At 35.7% G+C, this 26,254-nt stretch overlaps 1 protein-coding gene and 2 pseudogenes across 2 annotated transcripts; 2 read left to right on the top strand and 1 right to left on the bottom strand.

The window, feature by feature from the left end:
• The first annotated feature begins 2,092 nt into the window (after window positions 1–2,092).
• LOC149001896 (uncharacterized) lies at window positions 2,093–3,522 on the top strand. The gene is made up of 3 exons (XM_089138608.1): window positions 2,093–2,435; window positions 2,534–2,644; window positions 2,732–3,522. Exons 1-3 carry the CDS (start codon window positions 2,093–2,095, stop codon window positions 3,520–3,522), a joined length of 1,245 nt encoding a protein of 414 aa, XP_088994734.1.
• A 3,984-nt stretch (window positions 3,523–7,506) lies between these two features.
• Window positions 7,507–8,016, bottom strand: LOC149001895 (secreted RxLR effector protein 161 pseudogene; annotated as a pseudogene).
• Window positions 8,017–17,481: 9,465 nt separating this feature from the next.
• LOC149001894 (uncharacterized) lies at window positions 17,482–25,225 on the top strand (annotated as a pseudogene). The gene is made up of 3 exons (XR_016170348.1): window positions 17,482–20,555; window positions 24,324–24,749; window positions 24,868–25,225. The product of XR_016170348.1 is annotated as an uncharacterized LOC149001894 (transcript).
• Window positions 25,226–26,254: the final 1,029 nt, after the last annotated feature.

Genomic DNA, 26,254 nt, shown 5'->3' with positions numbered 1-26,254 from the left:
AGCTATAAACATATTGACGGGTCCCTAGATGTGACTAGTGATTTCAGCAAATCTAACATGGTATCATTTGCCTTAGTGATCCCCAGTGGTTTACAGTTCTAGTTTCTTGACTCTTTTTTTCATGAAACTTGTGCCATCTTGTTTCTTGAACCCTTGCTTTCTTCTTCACGTTTTGTCTTCAAGTCACCTAGTTTCTTGAGCATCCTCCCTCAAAGTCAAGGGTCCTTCAAGCAGTGGCGGAGTCCGCCACAGAGGGACCCCCCCCATTTTTTTAATATATATATATATATATATATATATATTTAGTTTTTCCTTATTTCTCTCCTTTCAAATGTAAAATTCCACTATTTGGCCCCCTCCCAAATTAGAAATTAAATTTTATGGTGAAGATGATGGGTATAAATGTCATTCTTAATTATTATCTGATGGTTACCATTAAACCCTAATTTTAAGGAACAAAAAGTTAAATCCTAATTAAAATCTAACTCATGATCCTTGAATTTCTCCCTATTTATTCTCTCATATTTTTATTCTTATTTATTCTCTCCTGAATTTCCTCTTTCATTCCCTATTTATTCTCTTTTTTTTTTCCTCGCAAGTCTCACAACGTATTGGAGTAGTTTGCACATGTTGGAGTTTTTCTAAATCTTCTCCACAATTAGCAGGTATCACTATTTTTTTTTCAAATTATTCCTTTCTCTCTCTCACTAATCCACGAGTTTTTTGTGGTTGAAACTCACGATTCTCTCTCTCACTCACTCACTATTTTTTTTTTTTTTTGGTAGAAACTCACGATTTTTCTAGTATTATCTCTAGAAAGCATATTTGAATTTTATTTTATTTTATTTTATTTCATTTCATTGTTCTTTCTCAAGTTATTTGTGTTTTTCCAAATTTGTTGTTGTATTGTTTCATTGTTTGTTATTATGCGTTTTTTTTTTTTGACCTAAGTATCGTTTCTTTCTTTCTTTCTTTCTTTTTTCCCCTTTCTTTGTATTGATTTTTAGTTAGTATTATTTCCATCGTTTTTTTGTAATTATATTTTATTATTTGTTTTTATGTATTGTTGATTTGTTGTTGTTTGTTCTCTTTCTTTATCTTTTTTTTTCCTTTATAGAAAACAATCAGCTAATTGAAAATTGTTTCAATTTAATTATTGAATTAATGATTTTTTCCTAACATTTTATATTTGTATATTTATATGGTATTGAACTAATTATTGAAATAATTATTCTATTAAAAAATTATTGAACTAATTGATAAAATATACTCTTATTCTATTTGGTTGAGTTTTATTTTGAATCATATACTAACTAACAGTTAAACAAATTTTTTGTAATTGGAATAAAAAATTGAGTTGTTTAGTTTAATATTTATTGAGTTTTTGAATTTAACAATCAATCAAATTGAATGGATATAGGTGAGACTTTGGGAGAACAAACTGCTATAGTGCTATTGCAATTTCTTTTGAACTGAGTGGTGCAGTTCTCAAAAGTAGAAGAATTTGCTTAACCATGGGAAAGAAGTCTACCATTGAGTCTTTCTTTAAAAGAAGAATGTTGAGAATGACATAGTTGATGCATCACTCCCTACCTCTATTTCTGAGACATCAACTAGTGAAAAGCGTCATAAACCATCTACAATACCTGAAAGTGAGCAAAATAATTATTTTGAACGTGATCCCGGGTTGAGGAAACAAATTTTTGAGTATCCAGTTAATCAACGTGATGAAATTATACGTTGTTATATTAAAGCTAGACCATATCAGCCTATTCTTCAAGAGTATCCGAAATCTAGACCATCAAATCATCCTCGACGTTTTCAGTCATTGTGGTTCAAAGTTTATCCTTCTTGGTTAGAGTATTCTCCTTCAAAAGATGCAGTATTTTGTTTGCCATGCTTTCTCTTCAATAAGCCTGGAGCAAACTCAGGACAAAGGTCATTCACTTTTGATGGATTTAAAAATTGGAAGAAAGTTGGTGGAAGAGACTGTGCTTTAGTAAATCATATGGGAAAGGAAATCAACTCATGTCACGAAGTTGCTAAAAATAATTGTGCAAACTTGATGAAGCAACATCAACACATCGAACTAATGCTTGAAAAGCATACATCTCAAGAAATTGAAAACAATCAGTTACGTTTGAAAGCCTCAATTGATGTGATCAAATTGCTTGCGTCTCAAGGTTGTGCTTTTAGAGGTCATGACGAAAGCAAACATTCAATCAATAGAGGCAATTTTATTGAATTCTTAAAGTTGATAGCTTCTTACAATGATAAAGTTGAAGCAGTTGTGTTGGATAACGCTCCTCAAAATGCATCATATACATCACCTCAAATACAAAAGGAGATTTTACATATTATAGCAAATAGAGTGAAGAGAGAAATTTGCAAAGAGATTGGTGATGCAAAGTTTTGCCTAATAGTTGATGAATCTCGTGATAAATCTAAAAGAGAGCAAATGGCTATTGTTTTAAGGTTTGTTGATAAAAAAGGATGTGTACAAGAGCGCTTTTTGATCTTGTTCATGTTCCAGATACAAAGGCCTTAACTTTGAAGACTGCTATTTTTTCTACTCTTTCTCATCATGGGCTTAATATTCACAACATTCGAGGTCAAGGATATGATGGAGCAAGTAATATGCAAGGTGAGTGGAATGGATTAGAAGCCTTAGTAGTTATTGATTGTCAATTTGCCTATTATATCCATTGTTTTGCTCATCGTTTGCAATTAGCATTAGTTGCAACATCTAGAAGTGTTGACCTAGTTGAAAAGTTCTTCTCCAAATTAGTGTATATTATTAATCTTGTTAGTGCATCTAGTAAGCGAAATGATGAGTTAAAAGTTGCTCATGCTTCTGAAATTGCTTACTTGATTTCCACTGATGAACTTGAGACTGGAAGCGGGCTTAATCAGTTTGGAACTTTACAACGGCCTGGAGAAACTCGTTGGAGTTCTCATTTGAAATCTATTTCAAGTTTGATAAGTATGTATGGTGCTACATGTGAGGTTTTGATCAACATGATTGAAAATGGGACTACTTCATCACAGAGAGTTGAAGCAGAATCAGCCCATGATACATTGACCTCCTTTGATTTTGTTTTGATTTTGCATTTAATGAAAGAAATTATGGACATTACTGATGATCTTTGTCAAGCTTTGCAACGGAAGTCTGAAGACATTTTAAATGCTATTCATTTTGTGTCTTCTACCAAAAAGCTTATCCAAGAAATGAGGGATGTTAGATGGGAGGGGCTTTTGGCTAAGGTGATTGCTTTTTGTCAAAATCGGAACATTGATGTCCCTAACATGAGTGTTCAGTTTGTCGGAAGGAAAGGTCGAGCTCGCTATCAGCAAGATGATTTTATAGTTGAACAATACTATCGAGCAAATATTTTTTATGCTACAATTGATAGCCAATTGAATGAGCTAAATGGTAGATTCAATGAGCATGCTATAGAATTGCTTACTCTTAGTTCTTGTTTGGATCCTAAAAATGGTTGTGAGTGTAAAACCCAGCCCTAACCTTGACCCGGAAACCTTGTTATTTGTAGGTCCAGTGACCCGAAGTAAAGTAAGAAGTCAGCTTTGGGCCATCCCAGTGGAGGACTTGTTGTCTGGCTTTGAATCCATGAGAGTTGATGATGAAGTTCTATTTATGGAAACTGAATCTTGATGAAGATCGGATTAGTTGATGGACTTGGAGTGCTCTCTATCATGGTTTGAAGGCATTTCTACCTATTAGGTAAGTCACTTGATATGTGTGCAAAACCCCTTTAGGATTGGATTTGATCTGGGCCTTCAATTCCCTGTTTTGGAATTGCTGTCTGCATGGGTCGACTGGACCAGTCGACCAATCCACTCGACCAATGGGTGCTGTCTTTGGCAATTAGGTCTTGCTTGCTCTATTTAAGTCCAATCTCGAGTCTACTTCGTATTTACTGCTCCAAACTCTTTGGAACGAACCAAAGACCTCTGCAAGTCATCTCCCTTGCATCCTTGGTGATTTTCTTGACGGATCTTCGTCAAAACTCTTCCTTTTGCATCAAAGGTATGTCTACACTCTCTTCTTCTCCTCCATCTCTGTTTTTATTTCCTTTTTGAGTTGAGACAGTAGAGGAGATGCTGCATTCTCTGTTGCAAACATCTCTGGACTTGTCTCTCATGATCTTCCTAAGGATTAATGGCTAAAACAATGATCTTAACCATGATCATTGCAAGCTTTTGAAGGAATCATGATCAAACCATGATCTAGTCTTTGTTTAACTTTTGATTTGAATTCTGATCTCCTTGGATCTTCTATATTGATCATGTTAGTAGTCAATTGCTGTGTTTTCTTTTCATGATCCATGATCTATCAATTTATAGTTGTTTCTCTTCTACCATACCATGTTTTCTTCATGAATCATGATAGTTACATATATGGTAGGTTTTGTTTCCTTATTTAGATTTATGCTCTTAGGTCTTTTCTCTTGAAGATCTAAGTATGCTTTTCATGATACCTTTACCTGAATCAATGATTCATTCTCCTATTGTTCTTGTCCTTGATTTCTATCTTGAATTCTTCAAGGTCCATGATTGATCTAATTATGGTAACTTTTTGTTTCCTAATTTGGATCTTGATGACTTGATTTGATTAGTGTTTTGAGATCCCCTATATGTTAGGATACTACTAATGTAATTTACCCCTTGATTAGTACCCTTTTGAACCACCAAATTCGGATTTTATATCTTAAAACTCTGATTTTATAGGCTACTGTCTGCATTGGTCGATCGATTGGTCGATCGGACCAGCGACCAATCCACTCGACCAATGAGTACAAAGCAACTCCAGAATTGGTCTGTTGTGGATGATTTGGTATATTTTCTGTTAGGGATCTTTCCTAATATGTTGTATACACTTGTTTAGGACCTTCTTCTCAAGTTTGTCAAGATCTTACTTGATTTCTTAGGATTCCTTTGCGAGTTATAAAAGGTAAGGATGGTTATTTCCTTAATTACATAGATAGCATGAATCTAGTTTCTATATTTGAATATCATTGATTTGTTTCCTTAATTAGATTCTTACAATGATATACTACTGTTGCATAATCTTGATTACAGTAGCATTACTTGTTTATGTTAATTGATTCATGTATGATTTACTTACCAATTATATACAAGTTGATTGTAATTATTGATTTCTTTCCATATATGAAGTTACCATATATGTGATGATATGAATTGATGCATGTGTATGCTTAAGTATGGTTTGGAAAGGAGAGGTGTCCTTTTGACACTTCTGTCCTTGGACTACTACGGGAATATTATGGGATGTTTCCGGAGATGTCCTCTGGACACCTTCCTAAACTGTTGGATGACATATCTAGGACTGTCTAATAGTGTTGGGCTAGGATGTCCCGTTATGTCAGACCCTAATCGGAGGGGTATTGAGACCGAACGACCCGTGGTAGCAATGGGGAATCATGGGCGCTCAAGACCGGTAGCCAACCCGTGAGAGGACAGGAATCACATTGTGGGGGCCATTTATTGGTAGGGTTGCATATGGATAGACTTGGGCTCACGGGCGCTTAAGACCGGTAACCAACCCGTGAGAGGACGTGAGAGCTTCCCGTTTACCATATGTGGATGACCAGTAGGGTTGATGAGTCCGTAGTCAGGGACTATGAGGACTCTAGTGTGAAGGATACCGGAAAGGATCGTCAGGGACGAGGAATGGACGTATCTGGATTTGACTTGATGTAACTAAGTAGAAGACTTCATTTGGCTAGGCTTTACCCTGACATGCGCCGGTACTTAGACCAATGGTGATGTGAGAGAGTGGTGACCTATACCCCCAGCCATGGAATGTCCCGAGGGATGCCGGACTCATTACCAACTGATGATGAGTGATTGAGACCCTCCTAAAGAAGTACGGTGCTATGACTTAAAGCATGTCTGCCAATAGAGACCAGCATATGTAGAGTTAGATTCATTCATTCATTGTTTGTCTCATACCATATTGCATTTATGTTTGTTCTGAAATCCTGCCATTTGTGTTATTATGGATTTAACTGCCTTACTGAGTTTCTTTGAAACTCATTCCTTTATTGTACAATGTTTGTTAGACTATTCTACAGTCACTGAATATTATGACGGCCCCTATGAAGAAGCGCAAGGAGAAGAGGCATATCTCCAGGAAGGTGATTGCGGTTACAACAATTACACAGAAGATCCCGCGAGTGGTTATGCTCCGTACGATGCTTAGTCCGACCATTGAGTGGAAGCGCCCTTGTGCTGTTTATGAGATTTATACTTATAGGGATGTTGTCTATAAAGTTGAGAACAATTTAGTTACCTATTGTACTTGCTACTGGGATTAGATTCTGTCTTGCTTATTCTCTTTTAGAACTACTTTTCCGCTGGTTGTAGAGTGGGATTTTGCCTCACTTTACTTATCTGTCTTAGACACTGATTTTATCTAGTACTCTGATTTATATATGATTCATTCTTTCCTTATTTGGATCTATGGTTTATCTTCCGCACTTTTATTATTATTGTTCATGATTATGTTATTGTTTATGTGGGAGGTTGATTACTCGATACCTGATCTTCGGGCTGTGGATCACACTCTCGGGTATGCCAGATAGGGTACCGGCTGGGAGGATGTGACAGTGAGAATTTTCAAATTGATGACATTTCTAAGCTTGTGGCTAAATATTATCCCCAAGATTTTACTGAGCATGAGAGAGAGCTCTTGATAGCACAACTGCGACACTATGAGATTGATGTAGTGAAAGGTTCAGATTATCAGAATATGTCTACCATTAGTAGTTTGTGTCAGTGGTTGGTGAAGACAACAAGATCTAAGGCATATCCACTTATTTATCAATTAATTACTCTTTTGATTACTCTTCCCATTTCTACTGCAACTTCAGAATGAGCATTTTCTGTCATGAGGATTATTAAAACTGAATTGCGGAACAGGATGGAAGATGATTATCTCACAGATTCTATGATTTTATATTTTGAAAAGGAAATTGTAAAGAACATTGGTACAGAATCAATCATTGAGGATTTTCGGAACCTCAAAGATCGTCGAGTTCCACTATGATAGTGACACTAGAGAGGTGTTTTGTGGTTTTTCACATGTTCTTGTTTTTTAAAATATTTATTTTGAATTATTATTGGCTTTTTAAATATTAGTAGCATAAATTATGTAATGACCATTCTCCCCCCCCCCCCCGATTTTGAATTCTGGCTCCACCCCAGTTTGCCCACCCCCCCGACTTTGAATCCTGGCTCCGCCCCTGCTTTCAAGGAGCTTGAGTTTGGAACGAAGGAACTTAAAATAGGTAGAGGAGAGACCCTTTGTGAGGATGTCAGCAAGTTGATCGCTAGTAGAGATATAACAAACCAAAAGATCCTTCTTAGCCACCTTGTCACGTACAAAATGAAAATCAACCTCAATGTGCTTTGTCCAAGCATGAAAACATTGGATTGGCCGATAAATGAGTAGTCCCAATGTTGTCACACCAAAGGAGTGGGGCTGAGGACTGAGAAACCCCTAACTCTGTGGAGAAGTGACTGAAGCCAGATCAACTCAGTAGTAGCAAGTGCAAGAGCTTGATACTCACTCTCTGTACTAGAGCGGGCAACAGTGGCAACAGTAGTCTGTTTGCGAGATTGCCATGAAACTAGATTGGAGCAAAAATAAATGAGATAGCCACCATGAGACTTTCTGTCATCAGGGTACCCAGCCCAATCAGCATCAAAATAGGCTTCCAAGGATGAAGAGGATGATGGAGTGAGATGGAGCCCAAAAAGAATAGTACCCTTCAAATATCTCAAAAGGCGTCTAAGAGCAACCCAATGATCCTCGGTAGGATGAGCAAGGTATTGACAAAGCTTGTTGGCGGAATATGACAAGTCAGGCCTAGTGAGCATAAGATATTGCAAACCACCAACCAAGCTTCGATATATAGTCGGATAATCCAATGGTTTCCCATGAGTGGATGACAGATGAAGTGAAGGAGCCATGGGAGTCGAGATGGGCTTTGCATCAAGTAAATCGGCCCGATCAAGTAATCCATAGATATACTATTGTTGAGATAACATCATACCCGTGGGTAAGACAATCAACTCAATGCCTAAAAAATATCTTGCAACACCAAGATCTTTTAGTGCAAACTCAGAAGAAAGGGAAGAAATCAAAGTGTCAATAGCATGAGAAGATGGTTCGGTGATAAGTATGTCATCAACATAAGCCAACACATAGAGAGTCACAGTGCTATGATGTCGAATGAACAATGAAGAATTTGTCTTGGACCCCACAAAACCAAGTTGAGTAAGATAAGAACTGAGATGTTGAAACCAAGCCCTTGGAGCTTGCTTGAGACCATATAATGAACATTGCATTTTGCAAACGTATGAAGGAAACCGAGAGTCCATGTATCTGGGTGGTTGATGCATATAAACATCCTCAAACAAGTTTCCATGCAAAAATGCGTTATTCACATCAAGTTTCCGGACTACCCAATTGTGTGAGATAACTAAGGCAAGAATGAGAAAAATAGTAGTGGGCTTGACAAATGGACTGAACATCTCATCATAGTCCAACCCATACTCTTGGTTATATCCTTTAGCTACTAAACGAGCCTTATGACATTCAATTGTACCATCAGATTTTTGCTTGATGCGAAAAAGCCACTTGCAACCGATAATACGTCGATCTTGTGGTGGAGGAGTAAGCATCCAAGTTTGGTTGGCTAATAAAGCATTAAATTCATTGTCCATGGCTTGACGCCACACACTAGACATCGCAGCTTGACTATAACATGTAGATTCAACATCGCAAGAACTAGTGGCGAGAAGAGCAAGGGATAATGGATGACGGGTTGCAAAATAACTCTTGGGGACTTTGGGTTTGCGAGTCCCATCTTGAGATCGGGTTATCATTGGATGAACCCGAGAACCAACCAAAAAAGATGTACTATGGGCCAAGTGTGAAGGGGAAGGGACACCATCATTACGTAAAGAGTTATCCAAAAGTAAATGTGAATCAACAGTCTCTGTAACAGTCCCATCAAAATTATTTATAGACCCATCAAAGATAATAGAATCAGTAGAAGGAAGGCCCATTAGCATAAAATGAAGGACTAGCAGTAGTGGAATCAACAACACTAGACCCAATAGGAAGCCAACAGCAGCAGCATCACAAGGAAAACCATCTCTATCATCACCCGAATGAAGAGAAGCAATACCATCTTGTAACTCAGCCCCATGACTATATCCATCAGAACCACCACCTTGTAACTCAGCAGAAACATTGGTTAGACCAGTAGGAATAAAAGAATTTATTGGAATCTCACCAAGTGGCCCATGAGAAGACATAATCAGCCCATTATTTGAGATAACATGCAGTCCAGTATGTTGAATAGTAGAAGGCCCATCAAGTGTAACATTAGACAACTCACTGGGTAGAACATTATGCAGCCCAGTATGTGAAATGGTACATGGCCCAGTGCTCAAAGAACTAGGAAGCTCATTAAGAGCTAAAGAAGAAATTGTGGGAGAAGGAATAGGAGAAGCTGAATGCCTAGGTGAAAAAGGAGAGGACACTGAACATGGGATCATTAGGGGAGTGGAAGAAGTAGGTTGAACTGCAGAGGGTGTGATAGAATGAAAAGGGAAAGACGACTCATCAAAAATAACATGTCTAGATATAATGATTTTCCCAGTTGAAAGATTCGAACACCGATAACCATGATGTTGAGGACTATATCCAACAGAAACACATGGTGCAAATTGAAAATCCATTTTATGTCTATTAAATGGGCAAAGAAAAGGATAACATGAACAACCAAAAGCTCGAAGGAACTTGTAATCAGGGGCACAATGAAAAACTTTAGAGAAAGGTGACTCAAAATGAAGAACAACAGAAGGAAGTCTGTGTATGATAAAAACAGTAGTAGTAAAAGCATCTCCCAAAAAACGGAGAGGTAAGCCCAAATGAGCCAACAAGGAGAGCCCCATGTCTACAATATGACGATGTTTGCATTCTACTTTGCCATTTTGTGTTGAAGTGTGAGGGCAGGGGCATCTATGACTGATACCACAAGTTTGAAGAAAAGTAGAGAAACTTCTAAAACTCACCCCCCCCCCCCCAATCAGACTGAAAACTCTTAATGGATGCAGAAAACTGATATTCAACAAGGGCTTTAAAGAGTTGAAAAACACGCAAAGCATCAGATTTGCGGGCTATAGTATATATCCATGTAAATCTTGTAAAATCATCAAAAAATGACACATAAAAGCGGTGAGCCTCATTTGAAAGAACATGAGAGGGTCCCCATAGATCTGAGTGTATTAATTGAAGAGGGGCTGTGGTGTGCAAATCACACAGATGAAAAGGAAGTCTATGTGACTTTCCAAGTTGACAAGGAGCACAAACGCCAGAAAATGTAGCACCAACAGAAGGTAATTGATATTGCTTAATGACTTTGTGCACAGTAGGAAAATTCACATGACAAAGTCTAATATGCCACATTTCAGGATGAGCAGAAATAGCAAACAAAGCCATTCAGTATTAGGAGAATTCATCACCACTGGAAGAGTGTAAATACCTTGCTTAACAGGTCCTGTGAGGACTTGGCCCAAGCAAGGATCCTTAATATGAAAACAATTTGCATGGAATTCAAAAAGCACATTATTGTCAGAGGCAAACTTATTAACAAGCAATAAATTGTGGGAAGCCGAGGGAACATGTAGCACATCACAAAGCTTGAATGAATTATCAGAAACAGAGAAATTAGAATCACCAATGTTCTGGACGCAAAACCCAATCCATCCCCAATTCTAATAGTATCAGCACCAAGGCATTCTGAAGGAGAACTAATAGCATCTAAATTTGACGTAATATGATGAGATGCCCCTAAATTTGGTGACCAATTCATCACAGAACGAGAAGTCTGAGCCATATTAGCTTAAGGAGTCCAATGTGTAGTAGAAGGATGAACAACAGGATGAGAGGAAGTATCAACATTCCTTTGATAGCAAAACTTAGCAAGATGATCTGGTCTTCCACAAATGTAACAAAAATAACCACCAGAACCATACCTGTATTATTAGCATTAAGCGAAAATCTAATGGTACAATTGAAAATCATAAGGCTTGTTTAGTAGCTAAAGGATATAACAAAGAGTATGGGTTGGACTATGATGAGACGTTCAGTCCAGTTGTCAAGCCCACTACTATCCATCTCATTCTTGCCTTAGCTGTCTCACACAATTGGATAGTTCGGCAACTTGATGTGAATAACGCATTTTTGCATGGAAACTTGTCTGAAGATGTTTATATGATTAGACTAGTTCGTTTGAACCTAATCTTGGTTGGACGTTTCTCAATCGGAACCAAGGGTCAAACCGAGGACAGACTCAGTTCAGTCATAATTTTCTCGTATCAGATACTATTTTGATGTATAGGGGGGAGGAGGCCTTCAAGGAAAGTAGGATCAAGAGGATTGGAAGATGTATAGAGATCCTGCATGTGCATGGCAAACACTTTTTCTATTTCTGTTGGTCATTGACAAACCTTTCCATCATACTCAATACTTTGAATTCTTCTTTGATGGTGGTGAATTTTTATGCAAGATGGTAATACCTTGTATTTCTGTCACCATCAATGATATCTCTCTCTCTAGATTTTGGAACTAGAGTTGTTCTTCTACTATCAATGCCCATTGGAGGCTCTTTCTTTTAGCTTGTATCAGCTCTTGACTAGAATTTTGGGTTTGCTCTGGCCCTTCAATTTCAGCAACAAAACTGTGGAAGAGGTTATTGATGTTTTGGACTTGATCGATTTTGTATATTTAGACATGGCCAGATAGGTTCTATGAGGTTGCATTTCTGCCACCATCAATGATATCTCTCTCTCTAGATTTTGGAACCAGAATTGTTCTTCTACTATCAATGCCCATTGGAGGCTCTTTCTTTTAGCTTGTATCAGCTCTTGACTAGAATTTTGGGTTTGCTATAGCGCTTCAATTTCAGCAACAAAACTGTGGAAGAGGTTATTGATGTTTTGGACTTGATCGATTCTGTATATTTAGACATGGCCAGATAGGTTGTATGAGGTTGCGTTTCCTGGACACTACTCTCTTCTTTATACATGAAGGTTACCTATTGGGGGGGGGGGGGGGGGGAGAAACTAACAAGTAGGAGTTTTTTGGGAAAATAAAACCTATCCCTTCTAGAAGATCATATATCGGTGTTTTTTCTAGATTACACAAACCACCCATTCAATTAACCTAAGATTTCTACCATGCTTTGTCAACCCTAGAAAGGAACTTGATTGAATTTTGACTTACTCCTATTGTCAGATTGAAAATGTTTCCATATATTACTCCCATTGTACCCTTAATCTCCATTAATTAAACCTGCAACGAGACCTGTAACGATTCAATCCCATATTCAATTCGGATTTTTTTGCCTAATTTATGGATTGTACTTTACAAATTACAATGTAGTGCATAATTAATATTTTCCAATTTTTACTTTGGTATTCATTGTTTGTTTTATAATTACAATATCTAAATTAGATCACTGAGCCCAGCGCTACATGTTATCAAATCTTTGCTTGGAAGCATTTTGAAGATGCTATTTCATAGTGTAGTGCAATAGTGCTTACTTACTGTGTAACAACCCCCGTAATTCTAACCCAAAATCCGTATTGCAGGTCCGATAACCTGAAGGTCAAGCCGAAATAAGTTGTGGAGTGTCTGGATTGAAGTCCATGATCCATATCCTGAACCCATGGATCTTGATTCTCTTGACGAAGAACCTGCCTTGCTGGGAAATGGGATCCTTGGTAGAAGTCAAGAGATGTTTTGAAGATGTTCGGAATGAAGGTAAGACCTCCCCCATGTGTTGTTTAGGGTTAGGTTGAGGTTGAGAATCAACCCCTTGAGCAAAACACCCATCTACTGCAAAGTACTAAGGGGGGGTTGCTTAAGGTGGTTGATTGGGCCAATCAACCGCCCCAAGCAACCGCCATGGTCTACTTGCGAGATTTTACCCTAATTTCCCATGTCCTCTATAAATAGCAAACCCTCGTGTTTTTAACTCATTATTATATTCGGGATTGCTATTGTGGACGTCTAGGAGGTAGAGAACACGTGCTGGAAGGTGAGCGAAGCGAGGATTGTGATCTGGATCCATTCCCCAATCTATTTTTCTAATCTGATTGAGGTAGGTGAGTCCCTTTCACTCTTTTCTTTTTGCTCAACTCTAGGATTGGTATAGATCCCACTCTTTTGTTGGTGGTAACCTATTTGTGATTAGGTTTATTCCCTTTTCAATGATTTTGAGAAGATCCTATCTAAAAATGAATCCTTGCATTCGAATAAAGGATGGATCTGATCAAGGGAGAAGAATTTGGGTAGTAGATCTTGTTAATTTTAGGTTTCTGTTTTGCACTTTGTTATAGACTTGTTAAGATTGAAATTCGGATTAAGATCATCCCAAAACCATATTCGAATTGGATGATCAAAAGTCTGAATTTCGGAGTTGGAAGACTGTCTGTAATAGGGCGGTCGCTTGACCCAACCGACCGGCTGGGTCACAATGGCTATGTGATTTTTGTTTTCGCTTTGATTTGACTCCTATCCTTAACTCATTATTGTAACCCTATATTTAGGTGGTCTCTGACTTTGCTAAAAGTCTTGTAATTAAGGTTTGGTTGCATTCTAAAGAACTTTTACTTAATTACAGGTAAGGACACACTATCTTATTTATATACAATAACATGTACATGATGAGTTCAGTTGCTTTCTATACTATTCATTAATCATGTACCTTGCTATAATTGTATTAAGCATGATATTACTGTTGTATACTTGCTATTTGTGAAGTTCTTTTATATACTTTATCACTTGTGATATTGAACAACTAATTATGGTATGATGGTGAATGACGTAGTGTAGTTGTGATGGAAAGGGTACCTAATTGGGTATCTTTGCTTGAGATATCAGAGGGCTGTGGTATGGGACACATGCTCACTGATGCCTCCAACACTATTGTGATTGTTGGATGACATACCTACGGAATCTAGAATTGCATGGCTAGGTACCCCACATGCTATTACCCTTTCAGCAGGGGAATTGAAGCCAAATGACCCGTGACAATGGTGACGTGACTCTATTTCATCCTACAGCGGTAACAAGTCTGTGCGGAGACTCAGTGGTCCACTATTGATCATGCAATGGTAGGGTTGCAGATGTTAGGGTTGGGCTCATGGAGGTCCAAGGAGCGGCCCGGGTGTCGTGAGGAGTCATGATAGCATTCCGCCTCAACAATATGTGGATGACCACACGGTTAGGGAGTGGAGTCCAATGGAGATAGCCAGTCAATGAGGATTTTCATTCGTAGGTTGCGAAGTATACAGAATTGAGTTGGTTGGTGCCATAGGGAAAGTATCTGGACTTCATATAGTGTGTTACTAGTATGACCTTGCATTGGATTAGAAACCCCGACATGTGCTAGTACTCATGCCAATGGTCGTGGTAAAAGAGTGTTGACTTAAACCCCAGCCATGGATGCCTGATAAGGACTTACCCCTTTACGCAGGATACCAATAGAGGTAACCAGTTCGTGAGGGATCAGAGTGACTAGACCTACCCAAAGGAGGGCTGGTGTTATATCTTAAAGCATGTTAACTGTCTAGAGACTTGCAAAGTTAGATCTTAGTAGCATACATACTGTTGCATATCATTCATTTCATATATGCATTGTGAATTGTGTTGACATATATATAAGAAATGTGTTTTCCTTACTGAGTTTGTCAAAACTCATTCCTTTCTTTGTATGTTATGTTATTGTACAGATGGTTACACGTCATTGGAAATTGGAGAGAATTCGTTTGATCGAACCCTCCCGTATGAAGAAGATGTGGCACCGTCAATGGAAGATGGAGATAGCGTGCATGAAGCCTCTTGCGGATGCTTGGAGTGCACTTATAACACCCATTGATGGCCAAAGGAGGCAGATTGCCAGATATTTTGAGGATCGACTGGAGAAGAGCTGGAGAACCCCCTTCATTGCCATTTATGACAAACATTATTTAGCTTTAGAAAAAGAAACTGGAAGAAGATAATTTAGTTTATTTTGATTGCTTCCGCTGAACTCGATATTACTTTTGATTTGTGATTTCTTTCCTTTGATTCTTTCTTTGACTTTTATTGGAGTATTTGAACTCCTGTAATCCCTTTTGATTAATTATTTGAATTTGTTTTTGCTCTTGATTTTCTAATTCTTGCATTTATTATTATTGATGAGTAAGACCGTAGATCCTGTGATAGATTGCACCCACGGGTTGTCGGGCGGGTAACTGAGACCGGCGGGTGGGGTGTGACATACTGTACATTAGTCAGCTTTCATTTTTGTATTCGTTGTTCGTTTTTTGGCCCAACATTATATGTTGTTGAAGTCTCTGCTTTGAAGTCTTTAGATGATCCTTTCTTTTCTAAATTGTACTTTACAATGTAGTGCTTAATTACTATTTTTCAGTTTCTACTTTGGTATTCAATGTTTGTTTTAGAAGCTAGATCTAACAAAGCCTTAATATATGTATTCTATTTTTGTTAGTTTTTTCAACTTTATAACAACATGTTGTACATGCTACTCTGTAATCACATATTAATCATTAATTTAGAAGTATCTCAAAAGCTTCTATTTTGTACTTTTAGATACAGGTTTATTGGAAACAAATCGTCAATTTTCGGCTAAGCAGAACACCTCTAGTTTGCTTATATCAGATAGATACTTATGAGTTTGTCTCAAGCCAATCAAATTTTCCTTAAGTCTAATTTCTTTGACCACATTTTATAAAATTACTTCAAAACTGAGTTTGTAGACATTAATCTGAAATCTTGATAATTCTACGCAGCGATTTAGATCCAAACCACAACTAAATAGGATATTAGTGGTATTGGTTCATTTTCTTGGGTTTTGTTTGCTTAAAAGTCTTCTTCCCCGTCTCTTACGGCAGCTGAAAAGTCTTTGTGATTTGTTTTGTAGCAAGTAATGGTGAGTGACTTGGTCATTGGTCATCCACCACCGCAATCCCAAAACATCTCCATTTCAAGTCACTTCCAAGTCAACCCGTGCCTCTAATTTCCTTCAATAATTTGACTAAATTGTTTATTTTATTTTATTTTATTTTATTATTATTATTATTAATTTTTTTAAATTACTTCAAAATTGAGTTTCCTGAGGCTAATCTAAAATCTTTTTATAATTGTACCTAGAGATATCTAGATCCAAACCACAACTTAACGTTAATCTGACGTTAGTGATCTTGGTTCTTTTTCTTACTAGCTAGGAACGTTTGGTTGGCATGCAATGGCGTGGTGTCCTCTTCTCCCCTGCCTCACGCACAAGCTTAAAAGTCTTCTTCCCTGTCTCCAATGGCATCTTAAAAGTCATTAGTGGTCTTGGTTCTTTTTATTGGGTTTTGTTTGCTTAGAAGTCTTCTTCCCGTCTCCAACGGAAGCTTAAAAGTCTGTTTTGTTGATTTATTCTGTACAAGCAAGAGTGAATGACTTGGTCATTGGTCATCCACCCCCACAATCCCAAAACATCTAATCCATACACGACATATCTCACCATGGTCACATGTGTGGGGTTGACACTGTTTTTGCCTAACAAGGACATACTCAATAAATGTGAGTCTCACTGTCTCATATGAGTGTGAAAGGATAAATTGGCGGGTGAAAAGAATCTCTACACTCTACTAGGCTTTCAATGCATGAATGATTGCTTTTCTCTATTTTTATTTTTTTTATATATTTTATTATTATAATAATAATAATTATTATTATTATAATAATAATAATTATTATTATTATTATTTTACATATATTAAAAGCATGACTGCTTCATGCAATGTAAATATCTATTTTATAAAAAGGAGAGAAGGAAAATCTTGAAGGAATCTTGATTCAAGATATCCTCAGCTTTATCCTACTCCAACCCTTCGCTTTATCGTATTTTAATTCCAACCCTTCACAATCATGATTTGAAAATTCACGTATTATAATCATATTGTTCGTAATAGAACAAAATACCAATTGTTCATCTTTATGTCACACGAATTTAAGTGTATGTCAAGAAAGTGACAACCTACCGAACTTCACCACTAACAATAAACAAAAATTGATTGACAAGAAGATATGCATGAAGTAATAAAAAGATAACAATTTAATATTTTAAATTCTTTTGAAATGACACTACTTTTAGGAGGTACAACTCAAAAATGGTATTAAAATGAAAGTGAAGAACCAACCAGAATGGCAGGTTATGTTCATACCACTTTTTGCACCATTACTAAAAGCGATAGCTACTGTTTTTAAAAGCTACCGCTGGAGACGAGGAAGAACTGAAGACCAAACGAATAAAGAGTGTAGGAGGCAGAGCAGTAGAAGAAGATAACCCATTGCAATGTGCAATGTGCAATCCAATCCAAGACCTCCTCTTCAATTGTGAGTAATATAGGCCTACACTAATTTCTCTATAAATTACACTCTGGAAACTGCCTAATACCACACCACCAAACTGCAAACCACAGTGGAAGTTACGAATGGCTCATTACTCCAATACTAGTACTACTCCATCCTTGTTATTCTTCTTCCCAACTCTCATAATAGCATTTCTTATTTGCCTTCTCCTCCTCTTCTCTTCATCTACATTTGCTGCGGGAAGTAGCACATCTTATTCTGTTCAGTCATCAACCCAAGTCAAGGCTGAGGCTGAGGCTCTCCTCAAATGGAAAGCCACCCTTCAAAACTACTCTCTTTCTGCTCTCAGTTCTTGGAACCTCACTTCCTCGTCATCTTCATCCTCATCATCAGCATGCAACTGGTTTGGCATAACTTGCAACAAAGTTGGAAGCGTTGTTGAGATTAACCTTTTCCAAGCAAAGCTGCAAGGTACACTTCACAACTTCACATTTTCTTCATTTTCTAATCTCCTCCGTCTTAATCTCAGTGTCAATCAACTCACTGGACCCATTCCATTCGACGCTGGTACTGTCACAAAACTCATCCACCTCGATCTCTCCAACAATAATCTTTCCAGCATGCTGCCTCATTCTCTAGCTAATTTAAGTAAACTAGAGATACTCTACTTGCATAGGAATCAACTATCTGGTCCAGTTCCTTCAGAAATTGGGGGTTTGAAAAATCTGATTCAGTTGGCACTTTCTTATAACAAATTAAACGGTCCAGTCCCTCATTCTCTAGCGAATTTAAGTAGACTACAGGGGCTCTACTTGGGTAAAAATCAATTATCAGGTCCAATTCCTCCAGAATTTGGAGATATGAAAAATCTAATTGACTTGGAACTCTCCATAAACACTTTCATTGGTCCGATCCCTCATTCTCTGGCTAATTTGAGTAGACTAGAGATACTCTACTTGCAAAGGAATCAACTATCTGGTCCAATTCCTTTAGAAATTGGGGGTATGGAAAATCTGATTCAATTGGCACTTTCTTATAACAAATTAAATGGTCCAGTCCCTCATTCTCTAGGTAATTTAAGTAGCCTAGAGATTCTCTATTTGGATAATAATCAATTATCTGGTGATCCGATCCCTCATTCTCTAGCTAATTTAAGTAGACTAGAGACCCTCTATTTGGATGATAATCAATTGTCTGGTCCAATTCCTCCAGAAATTGGAGAAATGAAAAATCTGATTGACTTGGAACTCTCCATAAACAAGCTCATTGGTCCGATCCCTCATTCTCTAGCTAATTTAAGTAGGCTAGAGACTCTCTACTTGTATATGAATCAATTATCAGGTCCAATTCCAAAAGACTTAGGTAGCCAAGCTTCCATTGTACAGATCGACTTGTTTGGCAACTTCTTATCTGGAAGCTTACCACAACAAATATGCCAAGGAGGATCACTTCAACTATTAGTGGTCGCAAACAATAGTCTCTTGGGTCCTATTCCAGACTTGAGAAATTGTACAAGTCTAAGGAGAGTTAGACTTGATGACAACCAATTTCTTGGAAATATAAATAATAGTTTTGGTGTACACCCACATCTTAACTACATTGATATCAGTCACAACAAGCTCTATGGAGAGCTGTCAGCAAATTGGGGAGAATGCAAGAATTTGTCAACACTAAAGATTTCTAGAAACAATATCAGTGGAAAGATACCAGTTGAGATTGGTCAATTAACTCAACTTGGACGACTTGACCTTTCTTTCAATAGACTTGTTGGCGAAATACCGAAGGAACTTGGTAGCTTATCCAACTTGGTCAATTTGAATTTAAGTGAGAATAAAATTTTAGGGCATATACCAGTTGAAATTGGCAAATTAATCAATCTAGAGGTTCTAGATATATCATCAAATCGGCTAATCGGATCAATCCCTGCACAACTTGGTCAATGCTCCAAACTAATCTCAATAAATTTAAGCTGCAACTCACTGAGTGGAAATATTCCATCTCAAATTGGTGATCTAGTATCCCTACAAGTTCAGTTGGATCTTAACCATAACTCATTAGGGGGAACGATACCAACAGAACTTGCAAAGCTGAAAATGTTGGAAGTTTTGAATTTATCCCACAATATTATCACAGGATCTATACCCCCTTCTCTTGAAGACAATGTGATAATTGGTATCTTTTGATTTGCCTTATAATCAATTGAATGGTGAAGTTCCTAATAACAAGGTTTTCCAACATGCTGCTTCACCACAAACATTTAGTAACAACAAAGGGTTATGTGGTGAATATCAAGGTCTTTTTCCTTGCAATTGATCTAGTATAAATGAAGGATATAGAAAAAATAGACATAAAGTCTCCATATCCATCATTGGTTCTTTGATAGGAATAGCAATCCTTGCATTTGCGATCATTGTTGTCGTTTTCTTCTTGAAGAAAGGTAATCAAAAAAGAAAAGCAGAAGCAATAAGAAGAAATCATGGCAATATATTGTCAATATGGAATTTTGATGGCAAGATTGCTTATGATGACATAATCCAAGCAACAGAGAATTTTGACATTAAATATTGTGTTGGAACTGGAACTTATGGGAGTGTTTACAAAGCAGTCCTACCTACAGGTCATGTGGTAGCCTTGAAAAAGTTTCATCCATTGGAAGACAATGTGATAATTGATGAAAGCTTTGAAAATGAGATGCGTGTGTTAACAAACATTAGGCACCGAAACATTATCAAACTTTACGGGTTTTGTTCACATCCACGATACATGTTTCTTATTTATGAGTACATGGGAAAAGGAAGTTTGGCTCATATCTTAAGCAATGAAGCAACGGCAATGGAGTTGGATTGGCTGAAAAGAGTAAACGTCATAGAAAGTATTACAAATGCTTTGTCCTATTTGCATCATGATTGTACTCCACCAATAATTCATCGGGATATTTCAAGCAAAAATATATTGCTAGACTTGGAACTTGAGGCTCGAGTATCCGATTTTGGTATTGCCAGACTCTTAAATGCAGACTCATCCAATTGGACGTCACTTAAAGGAACTCATGGATATATTGCTCCAGGTATTTAATTTTATGTTTTCTTTTTATTATACTTTTATTGTAATTTTTATAGGCCTTCTTAATTTTTAGTATGATATTTAAGACGTAGTGCTTATTGAATTGGGCTATTAAAATACCTGTATTTAAATATGGATGAAATAGAACATATATGTTTTAAAATCTCATAAAATCTCATACATCCATCCTATTTAAATTTTAAGAATTTTAATGTATAATCATTAAATTCTTTATAAAAATAATATTTTATTTTATTTTAATCCTAACTATTTTAGAATTGTCATTGTATTGTATGTTATGAAGTTTATACTACTTGATAAGTTCTTAAAGTATCTTCGCTAAATAACGGTTAAATTCTTGTTTATTGAACTAATGCATTATATAAATTAGGATGTGTACAAATATTATGTTTGATTAAGTGATTTAATAGAAAAAAACTTAAGTGATATGGATAAAATAGAAAAGATATGTTTTAAATCTCATACATCCTATTAAAATTTTAGGAATTTTAATGTATAATCATTAAAATTTTATAAAAATTATATTTTAGCTTATTTTGATCCTAATTATTTTTGAATTGCCATCTTGTAATTTATATGTTACGAAGCTTATACTACTTGATAAGTTCTTAAAGTTTCTTGATAAATAACTGTTAAATTAGGATGGGTACATATTAGAAACTTTAAAAAAATAATATAATAAAAAAATATATATATATATATATATATATATATATATATATATATATATATATATATATATATATATATATATATATATATATATATATATATATATATATAAAGAGGGTTGGAAGTAAAAAAGAAGAAAAGAAAAAAAGCCCTACTACATTTCATGATCTATCTTATTATATTTTATAAATTATTTTTCTCTTTCATTTTTGGATAGAAAATAAATACCCCTAAAGCTGTTATATTTATTAATTTTAAATAAGTTGATAAAAAGGTAATAAATAAAGGTAGGTGTTTTGGGGTTTTTGAGAAAATAAAGGCCCCGCTAAAGGACTTCGGTGGGGGCTAGTAATTATATAGGGGGGGGTGGGTTGTATTTTGAAGGGGATTCACTAGTAATAAAATCAAAGTACAAGGGGCCAATAGTAATTATCCTAGAATATTTTATAAATTATTTTTCTCTTCATTGGAGCAAATAAATCCTTGGAAAATATATTGTTTTTGTTAAGTAGAATTATATGTCCTACATACCGTGTATTTTAGAAATTTAATAGAGCTAATCTTGAATGGTTAGTAGAATCCTCATACCATGAGATATGACTTTTACCATGTTGATCCAAAACATATTGTTGTCATTGTAATTTCTTCTATGCATAAAACCAAGTTTATCAAAAAAAAATAATAATAATAATAATAATAAATCAAAATCAAAATCAAAATCAAAATCTTATCGTTGATAGAGATAAAGACATTTAAACTAAAATCTTCTATAGGAATAAGCACTGAGATAACTTAAGCACAATCTTTATCCTTTTTAAAATACTAGAACTTATAGGTGGTCCTTAAGCAGGTTCTAATTGTTGCCAAATGGAGCCATTAATTATGTGGATTAGTTAACTAATCCTTTATTGTTTTTCGAAATTGTATTTTGACCAATAATAAAAATTTGTTACCATAAACAGTAGAGAAACAATGTTTTACCTATGAAAATCATTTATATTATACTAAAATTATTGAATACTAGGAACAAATTTCTTTCAATGAGATGAGAGGTCTTTATGGGTCACATGTTTTTGCCATAGACTCTATTGGATTGACTCCAATTTGAAGTACAATAGATCTCAAGGTTACTTATTAATATATGAAGTAAAGCTTTACAAATTTTTTAACTAACCGCCAAAGAGTTGGCCCATTGGGCATTGGCAACAATCAACCCTCTTAGTGCAGAGGCCGGGGTTCGATTATTCTTGATACTCAATTTAAATTATATATAAAACCTACCCTAATGATGTAGTTGAAGTGCGCATAAACTAGTCTAGAAGAACCTCAGAACCTAACAAAAAAGAAGAAAAAGAAAATTAAACTATTACCTCTCTTTTTCCTTAATAATTTACATGGCCAATTACTCTTTATTTTTATCACTTTAATCTATTAAAAGCAAAAATTTTCTCATTTTCGCTTTCTCTTTTTCCTTGTTTATAGAAACATATTGAACTTGATTAGAAGCATTTTTTTTTTTAACTTCCCCCTCTTTTGTGTGATTTTTTGTTTGGATTTTTTTATTCATATTTCCATTTCTCCTTTAGTGAAAATAAAAAATATTTATATTATCATGTTTAATCAATTTTTGATAAAATTGGGAGGAAGAAATAAAGAATAAATGTATCTAATTAAATTTAATGGGTTTTGTATAAGAAGGAAGAATAAGTTGAAAAGAAATAAAATATATTTGTGAAAAAATAAGAAAAAATATAAAAACATTAAAAATATAGAGCAGTGTTAGACTACTTAAATATGGATTAACAAAGAGTAAATCATTAAGAAGTTGAGCCTTAATTGTCAACTGGTATGTCTAGACCATTCTTTTTAAAAAAGGGTGAACCCGTACCAAAGACTTCCGCGCAAACAAAGTTCGGGTGGAGGGGGGCAGTTTTCCTATGGAGTTTTACCTCCACAATTTTTGTTGGGAGGCTATGTTGGCAGTGGCGGACCCAGGATGCAATAGTGGGGGGGGGGGGCGAAGAATGAAGGCCAGATAACCTTCCCATTTGGGGTCCCACCTCTAAACTATTTTATTAAATTAAATAATAGACCCACATACATTTTGTGGGGCCCACAAATATTTGAAAAAGAAAAAGATAAATTATTGATAATGATATTTTTTTTGGGACAAAATATAGGTAAAATTAAAGCAACAATATAAAAAAAATATACACATGACTTCAACCTTAAAAAGTTAGATGCAAACAAAAAATTTCTTTGGTAAGAGATGTAAACCAAAAATTTTTTTTAGGTAAGAGATGCAAATCAATGGTAGTTAGTTACCTACTAACTATAGACATTTTATTCACAATACAAAATCAAATAACAAAAATTGCAGAAGAAATAAAGAAACATAGAATATAAAATCAAATAAAAAGAATAACAAAATAAGAAAAGAGAAACAATAAATAAATTGAGAAAGAGACCTAATTGTGGAGTAGATTTTTTTCAAATTTTCTTAAGCCACACTTATAGAAAGGGAAGAGAATAAATAGGAAAAAAGAGGATAGAGGAGAGGGGAGATAGGAGAATAAATAGGGATTGAAGAGTTAGTTTTTAATTAGAAATAACATTTTGATTTTTGAATACCTAATAAGATTTTTTTTTTCAAAAATTTCCTTTAACTCATGTTTATAGAAATAGAAGAGAATAAATAGGAAGAAAAGATGAGAGAGAAGAGAGGAGAGAATAAATAGGGATTGATGAATTATTTTTTTATTAGGAATGACGTTTATACCCGTCATTTTACCTTTAAAAATTGTTCACAATATTGGGGGGGGGGGGCAAATAGTGACATTTCACATGTCGGAAGAAAAAAAACCGGAAAAATTAAAGGAATTAAGGGAATATGCATAAAATTTTTAATAATCCGGGGGGGGGGCATGGCCCCCCCCTAGGTCCGCCCCTGTATGTCGGTGCCTAAACCATTCTCTTTCATATATAAAATTTAAAATATATACTAATTTGTTATTTCTATTGTAAAAATTATTTGTTTGTTTATACATTTTCACTAACATATTTTCTTTTTCTCTTGCAGAGCTTGCTTACACCATGATATTAACTGATAAGTGTGATGTATATAGTTTTGGAGTAGTGGCATTGGAAATAATTATGGGAAGTCATCCAATGGAACTCATCTCTTCTTTAACATCACCAGTTGGTCAAAAGATACTATTACGGGACATATTAGACCCACGCCTCATTTTTCCACCTAGTCAGAATATTGCAAGGCATCTTATTTCTATTGTGAAAATAGCGATTGCATGCTTATGCAACAACCCACGATCTCGTCCAACTATGTGTCAAGTATCAAAAGATCTACATTTTTTTCGACCAACATTTGTGGAGCATTTTCAGTCTATTACTATAGGTGACCTGAATGACATTAAAGAGTCAATTTGACTAATGGGAATTAAATAAATTCATTTGAGACTACTCTCAAAATTAGCTAAAAGCACTCAAGGTCAACTTTCTACCAATTTATACTATTTAATTTCAATCTAGTTTTCAAGAATATATCTCCATTTTTTTTAGCATTTTATAGGTATACTTTAAACAACAAAGTGATTTTTATTTTTCAGTTAGTGGTGAACAGAGGATGCCATAGAAATCATGATACATATTTTGTTCATGAGTATGATATTGAAGGGGGACATTGACACAATAGTGACACTGCTCTATTATGGCTTACAGGTAAGCTTTTGTGTGATATGTTAGATAAATGGTAGTGTTTTTTTTCTTCTGTGGATGAACTGTTGACATCTATTCTAATGTAAAAAATAGCACAACCTGGTGGTCCCAATACTCTAGCTAGAAATTCTAAGCTTGGCACTTGTAGATGTGATACTAGAATTCATGGTAAATTGCTTGCTAGAATCCTGCATCATAGTTCCCTCCTCTGTACCAATCTATTATTCTTTTTTCTTCTATTTTTTTAATATTTTTTTTATAATGTATTTATAAGAAGAATGTTAAATAACCACCATTATCACCTTTTCACCGCCTCTTTATCTAGTGAGAGCATGGCAAGAGGAACATTGTGGAATTGAAGCAAAGAACCGCCTAGTTAAATGACCCTCAAAGCAGGGCATTTTTTTATAGCACTCTTCCAATGGCCAGAGCATAAGCTTAGGGTATGTTGATACTCCCTACTTGAAACTTAAAAACTCTATTCCTTGTTATACGTAATCCGAAAGTTCTCCTTGCAGGTCTTTGGTGCTCTCTTCATGGAACTCCTTTGGTGCTCTCTCCAATGGCCAGATCATAAGCTTAGGGTATGTTGATACTCTCTACTTGAAACTTAAAAACTCTATTCCTTGTTATACGTAATCCGGAAGTTCTCCTTGCAAGTTTTTGGTGCTCTCTTCATGGAACTCCTTTGGGAATGTACGTATTGGTCAATTAGTTGGGTTGTCATGGCAACCTTGGACTTTTCACACACACTGTCATAATCGATGCCCAACCATACTTTGTATCTCCATGGGCATGACTCACTTGAAGATAAGGTGCTTGGAGACCAGTTATGTCCACATTGACCACTTTCATCCTAAATTTCATGTTTTAAAATTGTCTACATAGTTCTTGGAGATTGATTCCATTGGTACTGACTGTAAAACCCCATCTTGAGTGTGTTCAAGTGTCTAGGAATGGAAACAGTGGGTCAAATAGGCTGTGTGGCTAGTGGTTTGTTATTTAGTTTGTACACAGATCCTAATGTGTTGCTATTGAGTGTCTTTGACAATGTATTCCTAACAAACATTTATGTTTTTAAAGCATGTTATCACTTCTGAATTGTTATTCGTTGAAGAGGTAATCCATGCTGGTCAAAACATGTGGAAGCCTAGCCACTTCCTCCCAATTTTGGGTTTTAATTCTACATTTTGGTAAATGTCTATATTTCGCAGTTGTTTTAATCTATCTTTCGAGTTTACCTTATCCCCTTGTTATAAGTTCTCACATTTCTTTTCT

The sequence above is a fragment of the Hakea prostrata genome, chromosome 10, assembly GCF_041222555.1.
Source record: "Hakea prostrata isolate BN-2017 chromosome 10, UWA_Hpros_2, whole genome shotgun sequence".
Taxonomy (NCBI): Eukaryota; Viridiplantae; Streptophyta; class Magnoliopsida; order Proteales; family Proteaceae; genus Hakea; species Hakea prostrata.
This window is presented reverse-complemented; position numbering and strand designations above follow the sequence as displayed.